Genomic DNA, 20687 nt, shown 5'->3' on the forward strand with positions numbered 1-20687 from the left:
ATTTCTTTAGCGAGAAATTATAAGGGACCTCGGAAGCATAATTCGCCTCCAAATAATATTGTATTAATACATGAAGTCTTATCATTGTGGATATATAAAGTCAGACTTTTACAGAAAAATGGTGAGAATTTTGAGATTTGGAAGAGCAACATGGTCCCTTGGAGAATTTCTAATTAGGTTATTTTTACATTGTGTTTCTCCATAGTGCCCAAGGGTACTGCTGAGTTGGATCCCAGAACACTACAGTTTTAAAAGTTTTAAAATAACTGATTTAGAACTATAACCTCATCTTTCAAAGTCCGGTGATTTCCATTCTACTACTTTATGATCTTTGGGAAGTTATTCAAGCTTTATTTCCATTTCTGTATCTTTCTTCCTTCTTTTCTTTCATTCCGTAAGGGGAGAAAATAATAACTTAATCAGCTAGTTTTGAGTTTTAGAAGATAGCATATGAAATTACCAAAGAGTATGGTTCAGAGTAAGATGAACAGATAATTATATTACAATTATTATTACTTGTAATCAACTAATGCTAAAACTCATGTTAATTTTTTAAAAATAAATTGTGGCTGAGGACTAGTGCAGTAACAAACAACTTCAACACTTGATAGCACAGGACACCTTACTGATTTGGGGAGAAATTTCTAAATTCTGTGTAGATTTGGCCTGCATGAAGTTGCAAGTGTTATATCTGTAAGTATGGTTTCTTTTAACTATTTCTTCTCACATATTTGACACTTGGAGTTTCCAAAATAGTTATACTTTGAAGAAGAAGTCCTTGGAGGAAGAGTCTCATTAATAATGCCATGTGGTATAAAAGTAAAGAAAAGTAGGGGATAGGAAAGATAGCAGAATACAACAGTCACTAATATGGCATTATGTAAACATTGTGAATGTATAACTGATGTGATTCTGCAATTTGTATTTGGGGTAAAAATGGAAAAGCATAAAAAAAAAAAAACGAAACCCTACCCCTGGCTTTTAAGTGACCCTGCCTGCAAATGGTCCTGTGAGTTGTGTTCCTGCTGGCTCCACTTAGGAACTATCATGATTCACAAGACTATTCATTTATTCAGCATTTTGTCCCTGGCAACACTGTGGTAAAGCACACAGGCACAGGAACAGCATTCAATGATGCCATGTTACAGGGGACCAAAAACTAATAAGCAAATAAAATAATTATGAGTTTTGATGAATGTTTTGAAGGAAGCAAAAATGAAGATGAAATAAAAAAACAGAAAGATTCTTATTACTGATCATCTTCCATGATTCAGGGATCAGGAAGACCTAAGATTTAATCAGTAGCATCACATGGCTGCAGTGGTGTAGGGGGCACAATATCCTCACAGGACAGAAAACAGCACCCTGAGGTGGAAGGGGCCTAAAGCACATATAGAAGCTGGACAAGACTGGACATTATAGTTTGGGGAGACAGGCACGAGTATACCTTGTGTGTTTAGGGACATGAGTTTCAAATTATCTGTCAGAATTCAGGGTCTGGTCGGTTATTACCAATACGTTACCCAGATCCAAAACCATTAAATATCTACAGTTTGAAAAAGAAAAAAATAAAATAAAATAAAATACATCCATGTATTCCCATTTCTCCTGATATAAATTCTATGGACAAGCAAGATATAAAATTAAGATTTATGCATTTGAATCTATTTGCTAGATTGATAGTTTTCAAAAAAATTTTTTTTCACATAAATCTTTTGTATTAATAAAGAATAATCATGGCTTAGATTTCAATCATACTTACAGATGAGAAAAACTTCTAGGTCCAAATAAGTAACAGTGAAGGCACTACTACTGGAGGAGGTGCATGACCACATATGATTTACATCTACAGAGCAAGGGAAACCATGCACACTGCCCTGTAGACGAGGTAACAAAAATACCAAAAAGAGTAGGAGACCCAAAGTGTGTGCAATATCATATGACCCCTCCCCTTCATGCTGCAGAGCAAAATGGTATGTCTGTAGTGCTTCAGATGAACTAAAAGTGGGTTTGATCACACTGAAGGAACCTACCATTGTTAACATCAGGCCGAGGGTGTTAACTACGGAAAGGCAGACATTAATAAATACAGAGCAATGTCAGAACAGCAAAGAGGAAGCTACAGACTCTTTCTTCTTCAGAAGTGGAATGGTAGATGAATTCCGCCCCTCAAAGTTATAGTCCAAAAATTTTCTATTGGTATTTGCACCAAACAAGGCATCATCTGCTGGGCTATAAAATTGAACTGGCTTTCCAGGGTATTGGTAGCCTTAATCTATTACCATAATAGATCTCAACTCTACCAGCTATTTCCTCGGGCAGGTAGGCCTCCAACAATTATGGTATCCACATCTTTCTTGGCAGCAATTCTTTATATAGGAATCCCTTTTTCATACTGCAGCCTTTATGAGACAGAAATCTGGTTTCTTACAGTGAACAATCATTCAGGACCAGTCCATTCAGCAGCAATTGTAACCTGGGGGTGTCTTTTAGCACATTGCTGATTCTGTTTCGCTTCATTCAGTAAGTCAGCGATAAGGTCAATTCTCACTCTGAGGACTTTGAACCTCCCTTGATTCATCATATTGGATATCTGAATTTTTTTCTGCTACTCTATCTGTATTCCTTTCTTCTAATAGTAATCTGTAATCTTCAGTCTTTAGGTTTGCATAAGATGTCCTTTCTCAATGTTGGACTCAGTTCTGTCTTTATATCTATTTTTTTTTTGTATTTGTTCATTGATTTCTTGTCAAATGGAAACCATCATCTACATAACCTGCTTCTGCCCACTAGCATTGAGGAGAGCCACAGTGGGTATAATGCTAGGCCAGAGGGCAATTGGCTCCAGCTCAGGTATGAAAGAGAGTGGTGGAAGGTTTGGGCAAGTAAAACAGGCACAGGTTCTGGCTTTTAAATATTTATTCTCTTAAAATTTTGACATAATTCATAAAAATAAATTTAGTCATTTTAAGGTATACAATTTAGTGGGTTTTAGATATGCAAAATCTTGTTATAAGCATTGTCATTGCTTAATTCTGGAACATTTCTATCAATCTAAAAAGAAACCTCAGCTTAGCAGTCAATACCACATCCCTCCTCCTCAAATCCCTGGAAATTACTAATCTATTTTTTGCTTCTTTAGATTTGAATATTTAGGAGACTTCATAGAAATGAATTCAGAAAATATGTGGCCTTTTGTGTCTGATTTAAGTCACTTAGCATAATACATTCAAAACTCACCTATGTCTTAGCTTCTTCCTTTCTGTGGCTGAAAAATAGTCCATTGTGTGTGAGGTGGGTATGATGATGCATGCCCAGATCCTGGAGCCTTGGAAGGCGAGGCAGGAGGATTGCAAGTCCAAGGTCAGCCTCAGCAATATAGTGACGCCCTAAGCAACTTACAAGATATATATATATATATATATATATATATATATATATATATATATATATATATACACACACACACACACACACACATACATACATACATATATGAGGCCCTAGGCAACTTACAAGACACACACACACATATATATTTTGCCAAGTATAAAAGATGCTACTATGAATATCTCTCTGTAAACTTTACCGTGTGAAGTAAAGTTGTATGCAGTCATAAAGAAGAACACAATTATTTCATTTTTAGAAAAACGGATGGTACTGGAGAACATCATGTTAAGCAAAATAAGCCAGACTCAGAAAGCCAAGGGTCCTACATTTTCTCTAATATGTGAAAGTTATAAAAATATTTGAAAAGTGGATTTTCATGAAAAAAAAAAAAGAAGGGAGTCTGTAGAGTAGAGATGTGAATTGGTAGGGGGGAGAAAGGAGGTACTGGGCAATGAAATGGATCAAATTATGTTATGTACATTTGCAAATATATCACAATGAATTCCACAATTTTGTGTAATTATAATGTACTAATTAAAAAGAGAGAGAGAGATATACAAGCACTGAGCTTAAAAAATGTGTGAATATTACTTTCAAGGTTTTTGGTCATATATCTATCAATGGATTTCTTTAAACTTTTAACTTTTGAGTGAGTTCCACAATTTTTTTTCCCAGTGACTGCACTATTTTACAATCCCTCCAGCAATGTATGAGGATTCCCATTTTATGTTGTTTTTCTTTTTAAAAACCTTTCCTTGAGGATTAAATTCAGAGCCTCATGCTATGCACAGTTACTATCATTGAGCTACACCCCCAGCTTAGTTTTTTTTTTTTCTTTCTTTTTTTGTGGGGAGAAGGAATACCATGGATGGAACCCAGGGGAACTTGACCCTGAGTTCACATCACTGAGTCACATCCCTCGTCCTATTTTTCATTTTATTTACAGACAGGATATCTCTGTTTTTGCCTCGCTTTTGCTCAGGCTGGCTTTGAAGGAGATCCTCCTGTCTCAGCCTGCTGAGCCGCTGGGATTACAGGTGGGCGCCACTGTGCCTTGCTGTTGTTGATTTTTAATAGACATCCTAATGTGTGTGATGTAACTTTTCAGTATGGTTTTTAATTCACATTTCCCTAATGTCTAAAAAAGTTGAGCATATTTTATGCGCTAATTGTCAATTTGTAGATGTTCTTTGAAGAATCTTCAAATGAAATATTTTGCTAATTTTTTTATATTAGGTTATTTGCTTTATTATTGTTGAGTTTTAAGTATTACTTTTATATTCAGTATACTAGATTATTTTTGGATGTATAACTTGCATAAAACTCTATCCTGTATTATGTCTTTCAACTACTTTGACAGTGACCTTTGAAGGACAAAGATTTCTATATGGATGAAGTTCACTTAATTATTTTATTTCATTGCTTTTGATTTTGCTTTTAAATACAGGAATTTGGCTGGAAAAGGCTGAGCATGCTCATAATCCCATGGGGCTCAGGAGGCTGAGACAGGAGGATCTTGAGTTCAAAGATAGCCTTCCTTCTCCTTTTATCAGTGAGACCCTGTCTCTAAATGAAATACAAAATAGGGCTGGGGATGTGGCTCAGTAATGGAGTGCTCTTAAATTCAAACCCCAGTACCAAAAACAACAACAACAACAAAATACAGGAAGTCATTACTTATTTCAAGGTAATGAAGATTTACAACAGTTTTTTCAAAATAATTGGTGTAGTTTTAATTTGAATTATGTGTTTTTCACTGAGCTAATTCTTGTATATATTTTGAGATCGGAATCAAAATTCATTCTTTGTCATATAGCTATCCACTTATCTCCTCACTCTGTCTTGCAGAACTAATCTTCCACCAGAGAAATATTTTGGCATTCTTATAACTATCAATTTATATGACTTATGGGTTTATTTCTGGTCTATAAATTCTATTCCATTGCTCTTTTGTTTCTGTCCTATGCCACTGGGTACCACTTGATCTCTGTGACTTGGTAATACATTTTGAAAGTAAGAAGTATGAGTCCTACAAATTCATTTTTCATTTTTAAAATCATTTTGGCTACCTGAGGCTGCTTCCTCTTCTATCTACATGAACTATATTTCAAAAGTTTTGGTCTATTGTGATTTTCTTATCATTCATCTTAAGTATATTATGTTTTACTTTTGAACCATTATTTAATTTTCACATTTGTGAATTTTCCTAATATTATCCTATTGTTGATTTCTAATATAGTCTAATATAGTCAGAGAAAATACTTCACATAATTTCAGTTTTTTAAATATTTTATACTTGTTTGTTGCCTGATATCTGGCTACCTTGGAGAAATTTTCATACTCACTTAAGAATGAATATTTCGCATTTGATGGGTAGAATGCTTTACAGATGTCTACAGGTCTGGTTAGTTTATAGTGTTATTAATTGTTTCTGTTTCTTTACTGACCTGCCTAGTTGAATATGTTATCAAAAGTGGGATATGAAGTTCTCCAACTATTATTATACTTATTGTATATTTCTGACTACAATTTTTTAATTTTTTGCTTTATGTATTTTGAGGTTCTTAGCTAAACAAATGTTTTACTGTACCTTTCTGATGGATTGGTAGTTTAATCATTAAATAATGCCTTGTCTTTGGCAATCACTTTTGTCTAAAAATTTATTATGTGTGATATTATTGTAGTCCTTCCAGTTCCCTTTGGTTAATGGTTGTGGGATAATCGGATTTCTTCATCTATCCTTTTAACATAATCAACTGGCAAGGAATAAATGGTTTCAGTGTTAGAGGTTTATTTACCTTTTAAAAATCTTTGCCAAAAACTTTAGAACTCCATTTTTAGAATTCTGAATGGACTGTGACTACTATAGGATAACTTAGAAATCACTAACAATTCTGAATTTTACTGCTTCATAATATATGTGTGAATAAACATTACATGATATACATAAAGTATATTGAAGTGGTCTTCCTTTTATCAGCTGTTGCTGAATTTTCATTTGTTTTCTTTCCCAGATAGTTATCATAGTTAAATCACTTTCCACACTTGATTTAATTCAAACTTCTCCATTTGTATTTTATAATATAAGCATTTGTTGTAAAGTATAACCGTTGTCAGGTAAGTTTATTTTTCTTGATTTTACTTTCCTCATCTCTATCATAAATGAATTTAATTAAAACCTCTAAACAGCTTCCAATTCTTTATTTATCTGTGACACATATTCTGTAAATCTCCAACACTTTTCTTGTATTTTATACAATGAATGAGTCATATTATCTAGAGTGATATAAGGCCCCTTTAAGTACTATTATTAGCATTCCAGAAATTATTAGAAATGGAAATGGTTGGCCTCTGTTCCAGACCTACTAAATCAAGGCAGGAGATGCCCTGAAAGCTGGATTTATCAAGCCCTTCAGAGGATTATAATGCAGTTATTGTTTAAGAGTCACTGTCTTAGAAATGCCATAGAGAGAACTGATTGCTTTCTCTTTACAGCATCAGTTTCTATTTAATGGGACAAGCTGCCAGCTCTTGTTAACGTATGTTATATAATCAAAATTACAGGTATGAAAATTGAATTAGAGATCACTGTCAGTTCCATAAAAAAGTTATAATATTAGAAATGTTCGACTTGAAATTTTGAGTTTGAATGGCTTATTACAAGAAACTCATAAATCATAATTACAAATCTGATGTATAAAATATTTCCCAGATTCATTAGTGAATCTATTATTTCCAGATCATGCTATGCTTTTAAAAATTCATATTATATAATTGAAATAAATCAGTTAACCATCCTGATTCTCATGATTTTTATTTGTGAAACAAAAGTGATCTTAATGAAAACTTCTAGCTCTAAAATTCTATGATTCAGACATTCAACAACTTTAGGAGCATTAGAATATTTAATACTACATATGCCATCTATTTAAGGGTCAGATTCTTTTAACATTTCTGTAAAATCCCTAATATATTGTGTCTATTTAATGTAACTCAGGTTTTATTTTTATGAAGAAACTTTAAGGATACACTTTTGTAACCACATTCTTTGAATATGGAACTATTCAGCCACGCATGCAAATGTTCTTGCTTTTGATAAGCCTCAGTAGTTAAAACCATTTCCCAGGAGACTCTATAAATAAAGGGGTATTGTGTTTGCTTATTTTAAAACAGCTGACTTGAAAAAAGATCTGTTGATACTTTCTTCCTTAGAAACTCTCTACCATGAAGATTCATCTCTTTTTCTTAATTCTGCTCTTTTGTGTCACAATTTTACCAGGTAATATGCAAACATTTGTGGGTTTACTTAGACTAATGAATTTCAGGAGTCACCAATTGTTTCATGTTAAAAGCTCAATGATAATGTAGGGCTTAAAAGACTGCTATGCTAAATTTGATACAGTATTTGAGAGCAAACTTTAAGACAGAAAAAAACAGTAGTGAGAAATCCAGTGCAACGTGAATAAAATGTTGTTTTTTTAACAGTATTGTATCAATTATACTTTCTTAGTTTTGATGAATGTTACCATGGTTAGTGAAATATAAGGAGAAGCTGGCCTATCACCTTTGCACCTTACTTGTAAATGCAAAATGGTTTTCAAACTAAAAAAATATATGATCATCGCAGCACTCCCCTCACTTTCATCCTGTAATATTTCACTATAACTTAAACTTGATAGATGTTAATTCTCACTGGAAAATATAAAATATTATTGTTATGTAATATAATCAGCTGATAAGGGGGTAAATAGTTTAGTGTTTGTGATCTATTTACCTTTTCTTTCTCTTTAACCGATGCTACAATTTGCAGGAATGTTGAGAAATACTTTGTGCTCAAGATATATATTTTTGGTGAGAATTCCCCCCGCCCCAAACTATTCCTTCACACTAGATCAACCTTCTCTTCTTCTGAATTAATGAAGCATTGATAGCCCAGAAATGAAGTAAGTCTTGGAGATAGAGAAATCATTGTTTCTACTCACTTCCTGTTTGAAAGCTTGAGGTGGAAGGATCATCTCAAGTCTAACCTGTTTGTGGCAATGACAGTGCTTTCAGAACCCATTTCCTCACTCTAGAACAATAGCCCTTTTTAGAACTTAAGTGAACTTCTCAAGTCCAACAGAAATCATATTAGAGAGCAATGTGATAAATGTACATTCTCTCATATCACAAAATCCAACATGACCATCTAAGATTTCATACATTAAAAAACTGACAAATTATTATTTAAAGAATGCAAGTAGAAAAATTCTATACAGAGACCAAACATCAAGGAAATTTGAATAACATAGGTAATTTAGGTAACAAAATTACTTCCTTTACTTTTTCCAGAAATTATTGAAAATTCTTTGAAAATTGTCACCAAAATATAGCATATATTTTGTGTCACAATTTTTATTAGTTATTAGTCTGGATTTTTCCAGTTTATTTAGAGACAAAATTCATTTGATAGATTTATATAGCTTTCAACATATAATACATACTTTCTTCTTCTGTTTTAATAATACCTAACATTAATAGATCACTATAGAAAGCATTTTAAATTTTTGTTACTTTTCCATATATTATGCAACTCAGTAACTCTTAATAATAATTTAAATTATTTATGCCTTTATTTAACAAACATAAAAATCACATGCACTGCAGATTGAGATAATTATAACCTACTTAGGAGATATTAAAATGACATAGATTCAAACATCATTGTTAATGTATTAGAGTACAATTTACTTTCAAAATAATGTTACTATTTACTTTGATTATACATTGACCAAACTTTTATATAATTCCTACTATTACTAATACAAAAATCTCCAAGTATAATATCATAACAGGCACTCATATTTATTTTATTTTGAAATGCCAATTACAAGCTGTGGTAAAAATTATATAATTTAGTTTTCTATGCTTCTCATATTTTATTTAGAAAAATCATAAGTAATATTTAATGAAGAATTCAAAATTTTCAGAATCAATCCATGTTTCAATGTCAATAATTACTTCATGTAATAAAAGTAAGTCTATTAAAATCTGAGCTGCACTTAAAAAGAAAAATTAGCTATTTAAATGTAGAATAACTAACATATTTTTATTACATGTTTTGTTACTCCTTATCACATGATTTATATTTTCATTGCTTATTGTTTTAAATATTCTATAATTAAATTTCTTTACTGGCTGAATGACATTAAATTGTAACTTTTATATGGGAGAAAAAAGAAATCTCCAAGCTAAAAAAATCACAAGCCAAAAAGTATATATATATATATATATATATTTTTTTTTTATATTTTTTATTTATTATAATATATATATATATTTTTTTTCTTCTCAAGATTAGAAGAGGCATGACACAGATTATAGAAACTAAAAACCTCAATAAAGCAATTAGGATCTTTTAACCTTGTAGCTCACCAACACATGACAATTGAACTAAACTGAGTAGAAACAAATCTATCGATGAACCCTGTCAAAGCCCCTCAGTTAGTTTTACATTTCACCCTCAGTCTTGTAGATGGTGAAAGTTTCCATCCAACACTGAGGTGTAAGAACAGACAGACAAGTAAAAACCTACAAAATTCTTTTTGCAGATGAAAAGATATCTAGATAGAAGTCCTTAAATTTTTAAAGCAATGAAATTTCCATTCAAGTAATTTATCTTTTTCATGCACAGAAAGTCTAGAACTAGAATATTGTGCCACTGTCATGTTTCTTTCACTTTATCTGCAAATTGAAAAATGTGTTATTGTCAATGCCCACTTCTCTTTGAATCTGTAATGCACTTTGGCTCTCATGCACTTTGAATATGAGATAGTATATTTTTGCACTGAAAAAAAGACATGATTCCCACCCCCAATCCCAATGAGGTTATTGCTAACCTAAAGAATGGGAAGCAGGTGAATAAAAATAAAAAGAAATTGTAGGTTAAAACAGTTCACCCCATTCCAGATTATATATTAAGTGGTGCTTCATATAATATTTAAATAAATTCTGACACATTAGAATGTTATAAAATGTTATCAATTACTTGTGAATGATACATATGAAGTTGTATGAGAAACAGAGAGTGAGATTACTTTCTTTAAGTCCTCAGCAGAACTAGAGAAAATGTGGTATTTGAGCCCTATGTTTGTAGACAAAGACAGTATTTATTCATTTGGCTTTTCACAGTATCGCTGGATCAATGTCTCTCAGTAAGGAGTGATTTTGCATCCAAGGAGACATTAGGCAATGTCTGGAGGCCTTTCAGATTGTCACAACTGTTATTACTGGAATCTACTGGGTAGAAGACAAGGATGCTGCTAAATACCCTGCAATTACAGGACAGCCCCCCAGGACAAAGAATTGTCCAACTCAAAAGGTCAATGTTTCTTACAGTGAGAAACACTGCCTTAGAGCCTGGTATAGAGTGTGTGTTTATCTTTGGATTAGACAAAGAGGGATGAAGGGAGGGAAAGGAAAATGGGAATAGGAAAGACAGTAGAATCAATAAGACATACCTTTCCTATGTTCATATATGAATACATGACCAGTGGAACTCCACCTCATGTACAACCACAAGAATGGTATCTTGCAGTTCACACACACACCCACACAAGCAGCTCTAGGTATATACACAAATGCATATATATGTATACATATATATGCATTTATAAATATATACATATATATGTATATATACAAATATATATACACCCTATATGTGTATACACTATCTATAGATAGAGAGTACATAGAACATATTCACAAGACACTAGTTGTAGTTTTGCTTCTCTTGATATAAGAAAGACCAATCTATATGACATCTTTTCCAGTATCATCAGAATATACTCAGGACTTCACCAACAAATTCCTCACTAATATTTCATAATTGATGAGGAGAAGAACGTGAGGAAAGAACCAGGGGTTAGCAAACATTGTGGTAGAAATAAAGTGCATAATAAATATTTTAGGTTTTATGAATTTTAGCTTTTATCTTAACTGTATCAGTGTAATGCAAAAGTAGTAGTACAATAATATGATAATAAGTGATTGTCAATCAAATCATTTACCAGAGCAGGAAGCCAGCTGATTTTGGTCTCCTGTCCATAGTGAATTCATTTGTAATCCAGAGTTGTAGCAACATAAACCATGATTGGGAGAAATCATTTTTAAATCACTTCAATTTCAGAAACAGTTTGGTGAAGTAAGAAAAAGGTAACAATGCAATGATAATTTTAGAAATAATGTAATGACTAAATATGTCTATGTCATCCAGTTGCTCCCATTTTTTGTTTATTTATCACAGCTATCCTTAGGTATAAGCCTAGGTTAAATTACTTCTTCAGGAAAATAAATCCAAAAATATACAGGAGTGTTATGAGAATGTAGATGAATCTCTTAGAATCGGTGATCTCTCAAGGGCCAGGTACTGTGGTACACACTTGTAATCCCAGTGGCTTGGGAGGCTGACAGGAGAATCACGAGTTCAAAGCCAGCCTCAGCAATGGAGAGGCGCTAAGCAACTCAGTGAGACCCTGTCTCTAAATAAAACACAAAATAAAGCTGAGGATGTGGCTTAGTGGCCAAGTGCCCCTGAGTTCAATCCCCAGTACCCACCTACAAAAAAAAAAAAAGAATTGCCTATCTCTCAATATTTTTGAAAAGTGAAATCAACCTGTAGCCAAAATTGATGGAGGTAGAATTCACAAAGCATGATATGCCGGTTAGATAATGTTTGAGAGAGCAGGAAAAGGGCCACATAAATGCATTAGGATGAGTGCAGAGACAGATCCTGACAGATGATAAGTTATGATCAAGTTTTTATACTTGACTTTGGGGACTGTACTTGATTTTCTGTCCAGTCACTTGTAAGGCAACAGTCAGAACACTCAGCTTGAATCCAAGACATTTTCTGACTTCTAGGATGTTCCTTGCACAAAGGGAGCGTAAACTCACTTAAATTTTCCCCAGCAGGTGAAAATTTTCACTCTGTGATTTTTTTCTTCTGGGACTGTCTACTTTTAAAAAAATGAATATTTCATAGCTAGCTTGCTAATTCCAGTCATTCTTTCCTTCTTACAGCCAGAAAGAGATATCCTGAGTATGGTAGTTTGGATTTGAGGAGAGAGTGCAGAAGGAGTAATGGTCGATGTAAAAATCAATGCCTTGAGACTGAAATTAGGATTGCTTTCTGCATAAGACCTGGAACACGTTGCTGCATACATAGTTAAGAATGACAGAAGAAAAGAGATACTGCTCCAAGAAGAGAGAACCAGTGTTACTAAGTCTTTCCAGCACATCTTTCAAGGCCTCTGTGTCTCTATAAAACACAAAGAATTAAATAAATTTTAATATTGAACTATTCAGAAGGACTCTATCACACACATATCTGGTGCCTTTACACTACATTTTTTTCTCTACATTTCTTGGTACCAGAAGTAAGCAAAATTTATTTTGTGGACATCCCTCAACAACTACTCAAAGTTTTATGTGCCCTCTGATAGTTAGCTAAAGTAAAATTGTAGAAAATCTTAGGCCAGATTAAAGAAGTGGGGAAGTATATTTTTTGAGATGCAAGCTTCCAATAGAAATGTGCTATCATTTTAATATACTACTCTATCAATTACCTCATGAAAAAAAAATAGAAACCCACTGGGATTTGGAGACTAGACATGGAGAGGGTTTTTTTTTTCTGGTGAAGGACACAGGGCTAAAGGGAGAATATCACTAGATTGTAAGAATAACAGAACAGAGAAAGATCAAAACAAGCACTAATTACTACCTTTATTATTTAGTAGAGAAATTGGAGGAGGAAAGGAAGAGAAAAATTTCAGAAAGGAGAAGAAATGTACATAAATAAACATTTAGATTAGGAAGTCAGAAACTTTGGCTAATAATTTAATTCAGATCTTCATTCCTAAGAAATAATTCTATCTGAGGAGGTACAGAACAAAGCAAAGAGCATTAACCTTCACTTTCCAAATTCACTCTGCCCCAGTTTCTTTCCTATTGTCCCTGAAGACCCACAGTAGTTTTTCCTACTGGTCTCAGTGCCATGTACTTCCTGTCAAAAAAAAATTGCTAATGCTTTCTTTTATTTTTTTAAATTTTTTTTAGATGTTGACGAACCTTTATTTTATTCATTTATTTATATGCTGTGCTGAGAATTGAACCCAATGCCTCACGCATGCTAGGCAAGAGCTCTATCACTGAGCCACAAAACCAGCCCCTAATATCTTCTTTTATGAGCTTAGCTTATAGTCATCTATATTAACTCAAAATTCTTAAAAAGCATAACAATGCAAGAACAAAGCAATTTAAAAAATCCACGGATGAATTCCTTTCCCCAAAAATAAAATTGAACAATATTTTGGAAAGTTAAAGAGGAAATTTGTTTAACATATACATGTGGACTCAGAAAGAAATAATAAATAAAAATTATTCATATTTTTATTATGACATCTCTATGAATTCCTTCTATTCTCCAAATGCTGATATTAGATCTAAATATGGTCATAGTAAACATTAGATATAAAGTAATATGCATGTGGAAATAAGCTTTCCCTATACAAGTAAATACACACACACACACACACATCACATCACACAAGGAACTTATTTTTAGTGTTTTCTTTCAATGACCATAAGAGTTTCATTATGAAACAATTCTTTTTGAAACAATTAGAAACGTTATGAAACAATTAGAGCTGCATGTATATTATATTTCACATATTTTAATTACTTGTAATAGATTATTCAATGTATTCTCTTGCAATATAAATATTTTCAAAAGTACTTTTATAATAGTTACTTATGAAAGGGTTGCTCAATCCTGTATGTATTGGTATTTTGGTTTGTACAACTCTGTTCTAGCAGTTATCTGGTGCATTGTCTGTTTAGCAGCAGGATATTGTCCAGCATCCCTAGCCTATGCCCACTTAGATGCCAGCCACACCACTTCCCTTTATAGTGAAAATAAAAAGAAATGTCTATCTTGCCAAATATCTTCTTTGGGGGGCAAAACTCACACCTGATTGAGGATATTGATTTATACAGCAAAGCTCTTGTTTTCACAGAAATTAAAATTAAAATGGAAACAACAATCACTAACATTGTCAGATATCTGACAAAATTTTTTGTGTCTTATAAGAATAATTATCTACTCAGAATTTCAGTATATTATTATACTTGTGCTAGAGATGACATATTGTAAGAATCAGCATATATCCAGAAGGTGGTCAGTTACAATTACCTATTTGAAATGAGAGTTTGGTTATTATTTATCTTACCCAAGTCTTCCAAGAAGTGCAAGACTTAATATTTTATTCACATAGGGAAAATAAGAACTTGGTAGGGTCTTCCAGGAAGTTGAAGAGAACTGTTCTAGTAAATACTGGAGACACCTATACACATACCACGAGGCAGTGCCAATACTACCAGTATACATGTCCTCATTCTTCAGTGCTTACCAGAGAGAGTCCAAAACCCTCTCCACCACTGAGCTGTTTCCTTTTGTAGTCTAGTGAACACTCAAGCGAGTACCCTCTGCCTTTAGCTCCAAGAAAACAAAATAAAACAAACAAACAAAAGATACATTAGAAACTAAAAGAAGAATGTGAACCTACATACATCATTCATGAAATTGATGTCCTTTCCTCAAGAAATATTTGAAGTGTTTCCTATGTGTGATAAAAACCCCTTTCATAAAGATCTGCAATCTGCTTCTTTAAAGATATAGAGATATTACTAAGTTATTCTATTCCCATATCCTCATATGCATATTCAATTTACATATGACTAATAAATATGTTCATATATTTTTTTAAAAAGGAAAAGCATAAATGGGACAAATGCTTCAAAATGGACATATTTCTGGCAATTTTCTTGCTAAAAAAATGAAATTTTCTGTCTGTGAATTTACAAATTAGGTATTCTTAAACTACTTAAGTTCTTGGATCCTGAAAGTTTTATCCTTCTTTGGCCCCAGATATCAAATTCCATAACACTATGTGTTTTTCTTCACTAGTGTGGTTTTCCGTGTTTCATTAGGCAGTGACTCTGATGGAACAGATATCACCACCTGGTGGATATATGTGCTGTTATTTGCTATATGAATCAAGTGAAAACATCACATTTAAAGGTCATTTATCACTATCAAGTTTTAGCACAGACTATGAGAAGAATTAGAATCCAACATGATACCTTGGATTCAAACCCAACCTATTCCAGGATTTCCTTCACCTTAATGTCCTTGGGAAAGAGTAAAATCTATTGCTGATTATTTTATCAGGCAACATTTCATTAATGACTTGCTTCTCCCCAAGTATTATGTCATAGGTTTTTGACTTAAGGAACTGGTTTGTCTGATCACAAACTGAAATTTTGGTAATATTCAATTTTATTGAGATAAAAATTGAATAAGATATAGGATATTCTCCAAAATGTTCAAAGTCATGTCATAACACATACACACACACAAATACATAAACACTGCCTTCAACATACCTTCACTGATTTACTTATGCATTCAATAAACATTACTTGAGCATTTATTACATATCTGAAAGAGTACAGTAAGGATCGGTACACATCAACAAACATATCAAACAATATTCCTCATATTTTTGGAGCTCATATTATAGTGGGTAGAGACAAATATAAACAGTATGATAGATAAACGAACTGATGTAGTACCTTAAAAGGTGATACCTGTTATAGGAAAGGAATCAGAACAGTGTGGCGAGAACTCAAAATGCTGGTGGGCTGAAATAAGTTTAAAATAAAAATTTTTATGGGGAAATATTGAGAAGTAGAATTTGAGCAAAAGGTTGAAAGCAGTGGTCATGGGAGCTATTCTGAAATTTGGGAGCTATGCCTGAGATGTAAAAAGTGCTGGGGTATATTTCCTGGAAGAGGAAATGACAGAGGAAGTATATTGACTGCTTTCCACAGAATTTTGGAAATTAGAAAGGACCTTAATTTTTATACTGAGAGCAATCATGGATTTAGCCAGAGGATAAACATTATTTTAATTTTGTTTTAAAAAGACATCTCTAAAGTGCTTACATGAGTTAGGAGGTTATTTAAATTATACAAGTAATAAGTGGTGGTAGCTCAGTCCAAGGTAATACAAATAAGAATGATTAGGGATGGTTGTATTGTGCGTGTGTTAAAGGTAGAGTTAGCCTGAGTACATGAGAGGTGGAACTTTGTGAGACAGAGAGGACAATCTAAATCCAAGATTTCTTACCTGAGCATTTGGAAAGATTGAATCTTGACATTGACCAAGATGGGAAGAATAACAGATGGAACAAATTAGTGTTGGAATAGTTTTTCAATTTTGCATATGAATCAGATATTTGTTAGATTTTACAAGTGGGAAAGAGTTAGAAAATCAGTCATCTGGCTTAGTTGAATCTAATAATCTTTTGAGTTCACAAGAGGGAGTTGCAGCTTCTGTACAAATTAAAGCATAAGTTTTTCATTAGGGTGTGGAGAATCTATCTTCACTAACATTAAGGAAGGGAGGATGCTCATACATGGATGCCGACAGGTATGTAAATGGGGTGGCAGAAATCTATAGGAAGTGCCTTAGGATCTTCCACTGAATCATCAAGGTAGGAAGCAAACTCATTAGCTCTGAGTCAAGATGGGGAAGGATATTAGAGAATTGTGAGGAGAGAAGAGAATGTAATAGAATCACTTAAAAGAGTAGAAGGCTGAATAGATTATTGGTTTGGTTTGTTAACGGTCATATTTCCTGTACCTTCATCTCCTTCCTGCATTTTTTGTGTCTTGTTATATCTTTACCAATTATACCTCACTATAACTTTTGAAATTTCACAGAAACTTCTATTTAATGAAGGAACCCAAATCCCATGGGCTAAATAATTTTCTCAAAAGAGCATAATTAATAAATAGAATATCTACAAAGGACTATTAGATTTTGAAAGATAATGTCCTTTCAAACTTTCAACTGACCATGGCTTTATTCTTGCCTTGATCACAACTTGTATCCAGCAAAAGCAGACAGCTTCTGAAAATACCTCTTGTTCTCAACTTTGCTTCTCTATTTTCAAGGAGCATCATGAGGTTGGAGTGGAAATCTTCTGCAGAAAATTTATTTTTAGGAAGTGGAGAAATCTGAGTCAGGCATTTGTCCTGGGAGTATGAAGAAACCTCTAATGCCCCAAGAACTTGGGAAACCTAACACTGAATACAGTATATGGGAGCTACTGAACTTATAACATTCATTACCCAATAAGATTGTCCTATGTGTAAGCATGCAGGGTTTGTAAAATATTGTTGTACTCAGTATTTTTCCACCATATTTATAGTACCTTACACTTGCAAAGACTTCCAGAAATCTTTCTGGAATATCAACTTCCTTGATAAAGGTCCCATATTAGCATTAGGTTTTTCATAAAAATTTGTTATAATTGGCCTCATTTTTCCAGTGATGCACAAAATATAGAAGTATAAGTGGGTGAAAACTATGATATGTGTCCTTCCTCCAGATAGTCACTTATTTTTATTTCTATGTGGCATATATCATCTCAAACACTCAAATGTGGATGACATTTACTTAGAAACATATAGTTAAAAAATTGCTTTCATATGTATTATACAATCAGTTTTCATAACAGTACTAAAAGATATTATTTTAATTCAAAACTTGTTACAAAACTTTGATTCTACAATGATATATAATTTGTGAATAAATAATTAATACAACAAAATTTGCAATGCATGACTTTTGTTTTCAAATTGTGTGGTTCTGGAGATTTCTTCACAATATCTAGTCCTTCAAATAATGTTAACAACATTAGTATATTTTACTATTACTAATGTGTATTATAATATTGTACTTCTCTTTTCTAAATTTAATATGTCTGAAAAATTACCATAGATTTGGGGAATCAATAAGAAATAATGGTCAGAAATGTTGGTTAGTTAAATGTATCCCTATTTTTAAGTGAAATTAAATTATATATAATTTTCATCTCTAAATTATATCAAATATGGTTCTGAAAAGAGATTACATTTCATCAAAATTTGTCAGTGGTCAGGGACTCTTTATATATTGGCTTCCTATATCCTAAGGAAATACATATATTCATGTACAAAGCTCTCCTGACAGTGTCTCTACTTTCACTTCTTTCTGCTGTTTACCAACATCTTCCAGGACAATAAAGTAGCACATTAAAAATCTTCTCTAGTTTCTGTCCACCTTTTAACCTAATGTCTAGTGAATAGTAGGTACTCAAACAAATGCCTGTCATACTGAGTTGAAATGAAACACCTTTCTAAATTTCAATCTGATTATAGGTAGATAATTAGGTTTTATGAGTAGAAAGTAGATAATTTAAGTCTATTTTTATGAACAATTTACTTTGCTCAGTTTAAATCAGGTTGTATTTTTTTATTTGTTCTAAATAATTAAACATGACAGAAGAATGCATTTTTGACACATTATACACAAATGGAGCACATCTTCTCATCATTTGGCTGGACATGATGCAGAGTCACACCAGTAGTGTAATCATACATGTATATAGGGTAATAGTGTCTGTCTTATCTACTGTCCTTCCCACCTCCACACCCCTCCTCTCCCATCACTCCTCTCTGCCCAGTCCAAAGTTTTAAGTCTAATTTTGATTTAAATTATTCTCCAAATGTTAGTGACATTAGTTTTCCTGACACTAGTATAATATTTAACATTTAAAATATTTTTGTGATAATTATGTTGCATATATAATTATGCTACATAATTATATTATATATGTGTTTTAATATGTATGTTATAAATATATTATGTCATGCAGATAGGTAGAATGATGGACCCAAGATAATTAAGAATATTCATGAATTTGGAAAAAAAAACAATATAAAGGCCTAATTGCATCATGATTAAATCCTTAAGATAATAAAACCCAAAAGTAACAAAATCTTTCTCCTTTAATATAGTTGAATATATGAATCCAAAGTAGTGACTTTAGAATCTTAGGACATCTTTCTTTTCATTATCTTAGATAAATAATAATAATAATAAATTAGAACATTAATGTGTGGTTTCTTTTTTTCTATATATGTAATGTACATCAAAACTTTGTTTCTCTCTATATATAGAAAATATTTTTCCTAGGATCTCTATCAGTAAGTATTAGCGTGACCACCAGACTCCAATTGTTGTAATGCATTGATTTAGAGGTTAAGATTGAGAAGAAACCATAATTATATTTTATATTTTGTCTGCAAGAATATAAATAGCATAATAAATGCTTTAGAAAATATATATAACTAAGTACCCAATCATATTACACTGTTCATTAAGTGTTAGTGTCGACCAGTGAAAAAGATTGATATATTTGCTCTAGTAGAATGAAAAAATGTTTCACTTAAAAGTAAGATCTGGAATGGAGAACAAAGCATTGGACAAATGATACTGTGGAAATATAATGAAAATAGGTTTAAAAACTAATAAAATATTAAAGGGAAAATTACATGTCATTAAAAATATAACCATTATTTTAATGAAAGCATAGTAAAGTACATCTAACTTTAATGAACTGAACAGGTAATAGAAAATAAGGTGTCAAGAATCCCTAGGAGCTAGCTGAAGTCCAGTATTGATGTGAGCTGCAAGACAAGTTTCTAAACCTATTTGTGCAAGTGGAATGTTTCTACAGGCGTCACTTGTCACACAACAAACTGTGCCACAACACAACTTGAATTTTTTTTCTCTCCATATTAACACACTCATGACTCCATGACTGGAACAGATTTACTATCTCCTTAGTTAGATGATCCTCCTATGAATAACGGATTGATAACTTTAGATATGATTCTTAATTGCAGGAAGAAGTGGACTTCCACCAAAGTATAGAATTGAGAGATGCCAAAAAGTGAGAGGAATATGTAAACCATTTTGTGATGATGATGAGTATGATTACGGATACTGTATTAGATGGAGAAATCAGTGCTGCATATAAACTCCGGAAAACAGAAGTACTATTGAGCATCAAATCTGCAACAGAGATATATCTTATTTAATTCAGACTTGGTAAAAAGAAAATGTCTTCAAATTGTCATGGAAATATGCACCTTTAAATTCCAAATATATATATATTTATGTACTAAAAAAGTTTAGTCTCTATTCATTGGGGGTTTTGTATTTCCGACAAAGCAACATTAATCAAACAGGAAATCAACTACGTTCATAATCTTGATATCACCTCTTTTCCACCCAGACTCTAAAATTACTTATCTGAGTTTCTTTACTCCCTTTCTAATAGGATGCATATGGTTATATTACA

General features: G+C 32.5%; 2 protein-coding genes and 1 pseudogene across 2 annotated transcripts; 2 read left to right on the forward strand and 1 right to left on the reverse strand.

The window, feature by feature from the left end:
* Window positions 1-2099: 2099 nt before the first annotated feature.
* Window positions 2100-3674, reverse strand: LOC143401952 (V-type proton ATPase subunit E 1 pseudogene; annotated as a pseudogene).
* A 3940-nt stretch (window positions 3675-7614) lies between these two features.
* LOC143401954 (beta-defensin 110-like) lies at window positions 7615-12602 on the forward strand. Its single transcript, XM_076859492.1, has 2 exons — window positions 7615-7669; window positions 12454-12602. Exons 1-2 carry the CDS (start codon window positions 7615-7617, stop codon window positions 12600-12602), a joined length of 204 nt encoding a protein of 67 aa, XP_076715607.1.
* A 4312-nt stretch (window positions 12603-16914) lies between these two features.
* Window positions 16915-20363, forward strand: LOC143401955 (beta-defensin 110-like). Its single transcript, XM_076859493.1, has 2 exons — window positions 16915-16924; window positions 20230-20363. Exons 1-2 carry the CDS (start codon window positions 16915-16917, stop codon window positions 20361-20363), a joined length of 144 nt encoding a protein of 47 aa, XP_076715608.1.
* The last annotated feature ends 324 nt before the right edge of the window (window positions 20364-20687 follow it).

The sequence above is a fragment of the Callospermophilus lateralis genome, chromosome 6 (assembly GCF_048772815.1).
Source record: "Callospermophilus lateralis isolate mCalLat2 chromosome 6, mCalLat2.hap1, whole genome shotgun sequence".
In the NCBI taxonomy this organism is placed as follows: domain Eukaryota; kingdom Metazoa; phylum Chordata; class Mammalia; order Rodentia; family Sciuridae; genus Callospermophilus; species Callospermophilus lateralis.

Excerpts from the sequence above, each read along its gene's own strand:
- LOC143401954 (XM_076859492.1), top strand. The coding sequence starts at position 7,615 with ATGAAGATTCATCTCTTTTTCTTAATTCTGCTCTTTTGTGTCACAATT. Across the intron at positions 7,670-12,453 it reads TTGTGTCACAATTTTACCAG|CCAGAAAGAGATATCCTGAG; the intron begins GTAATATGCAAA and ends TCCTTCTTACAG.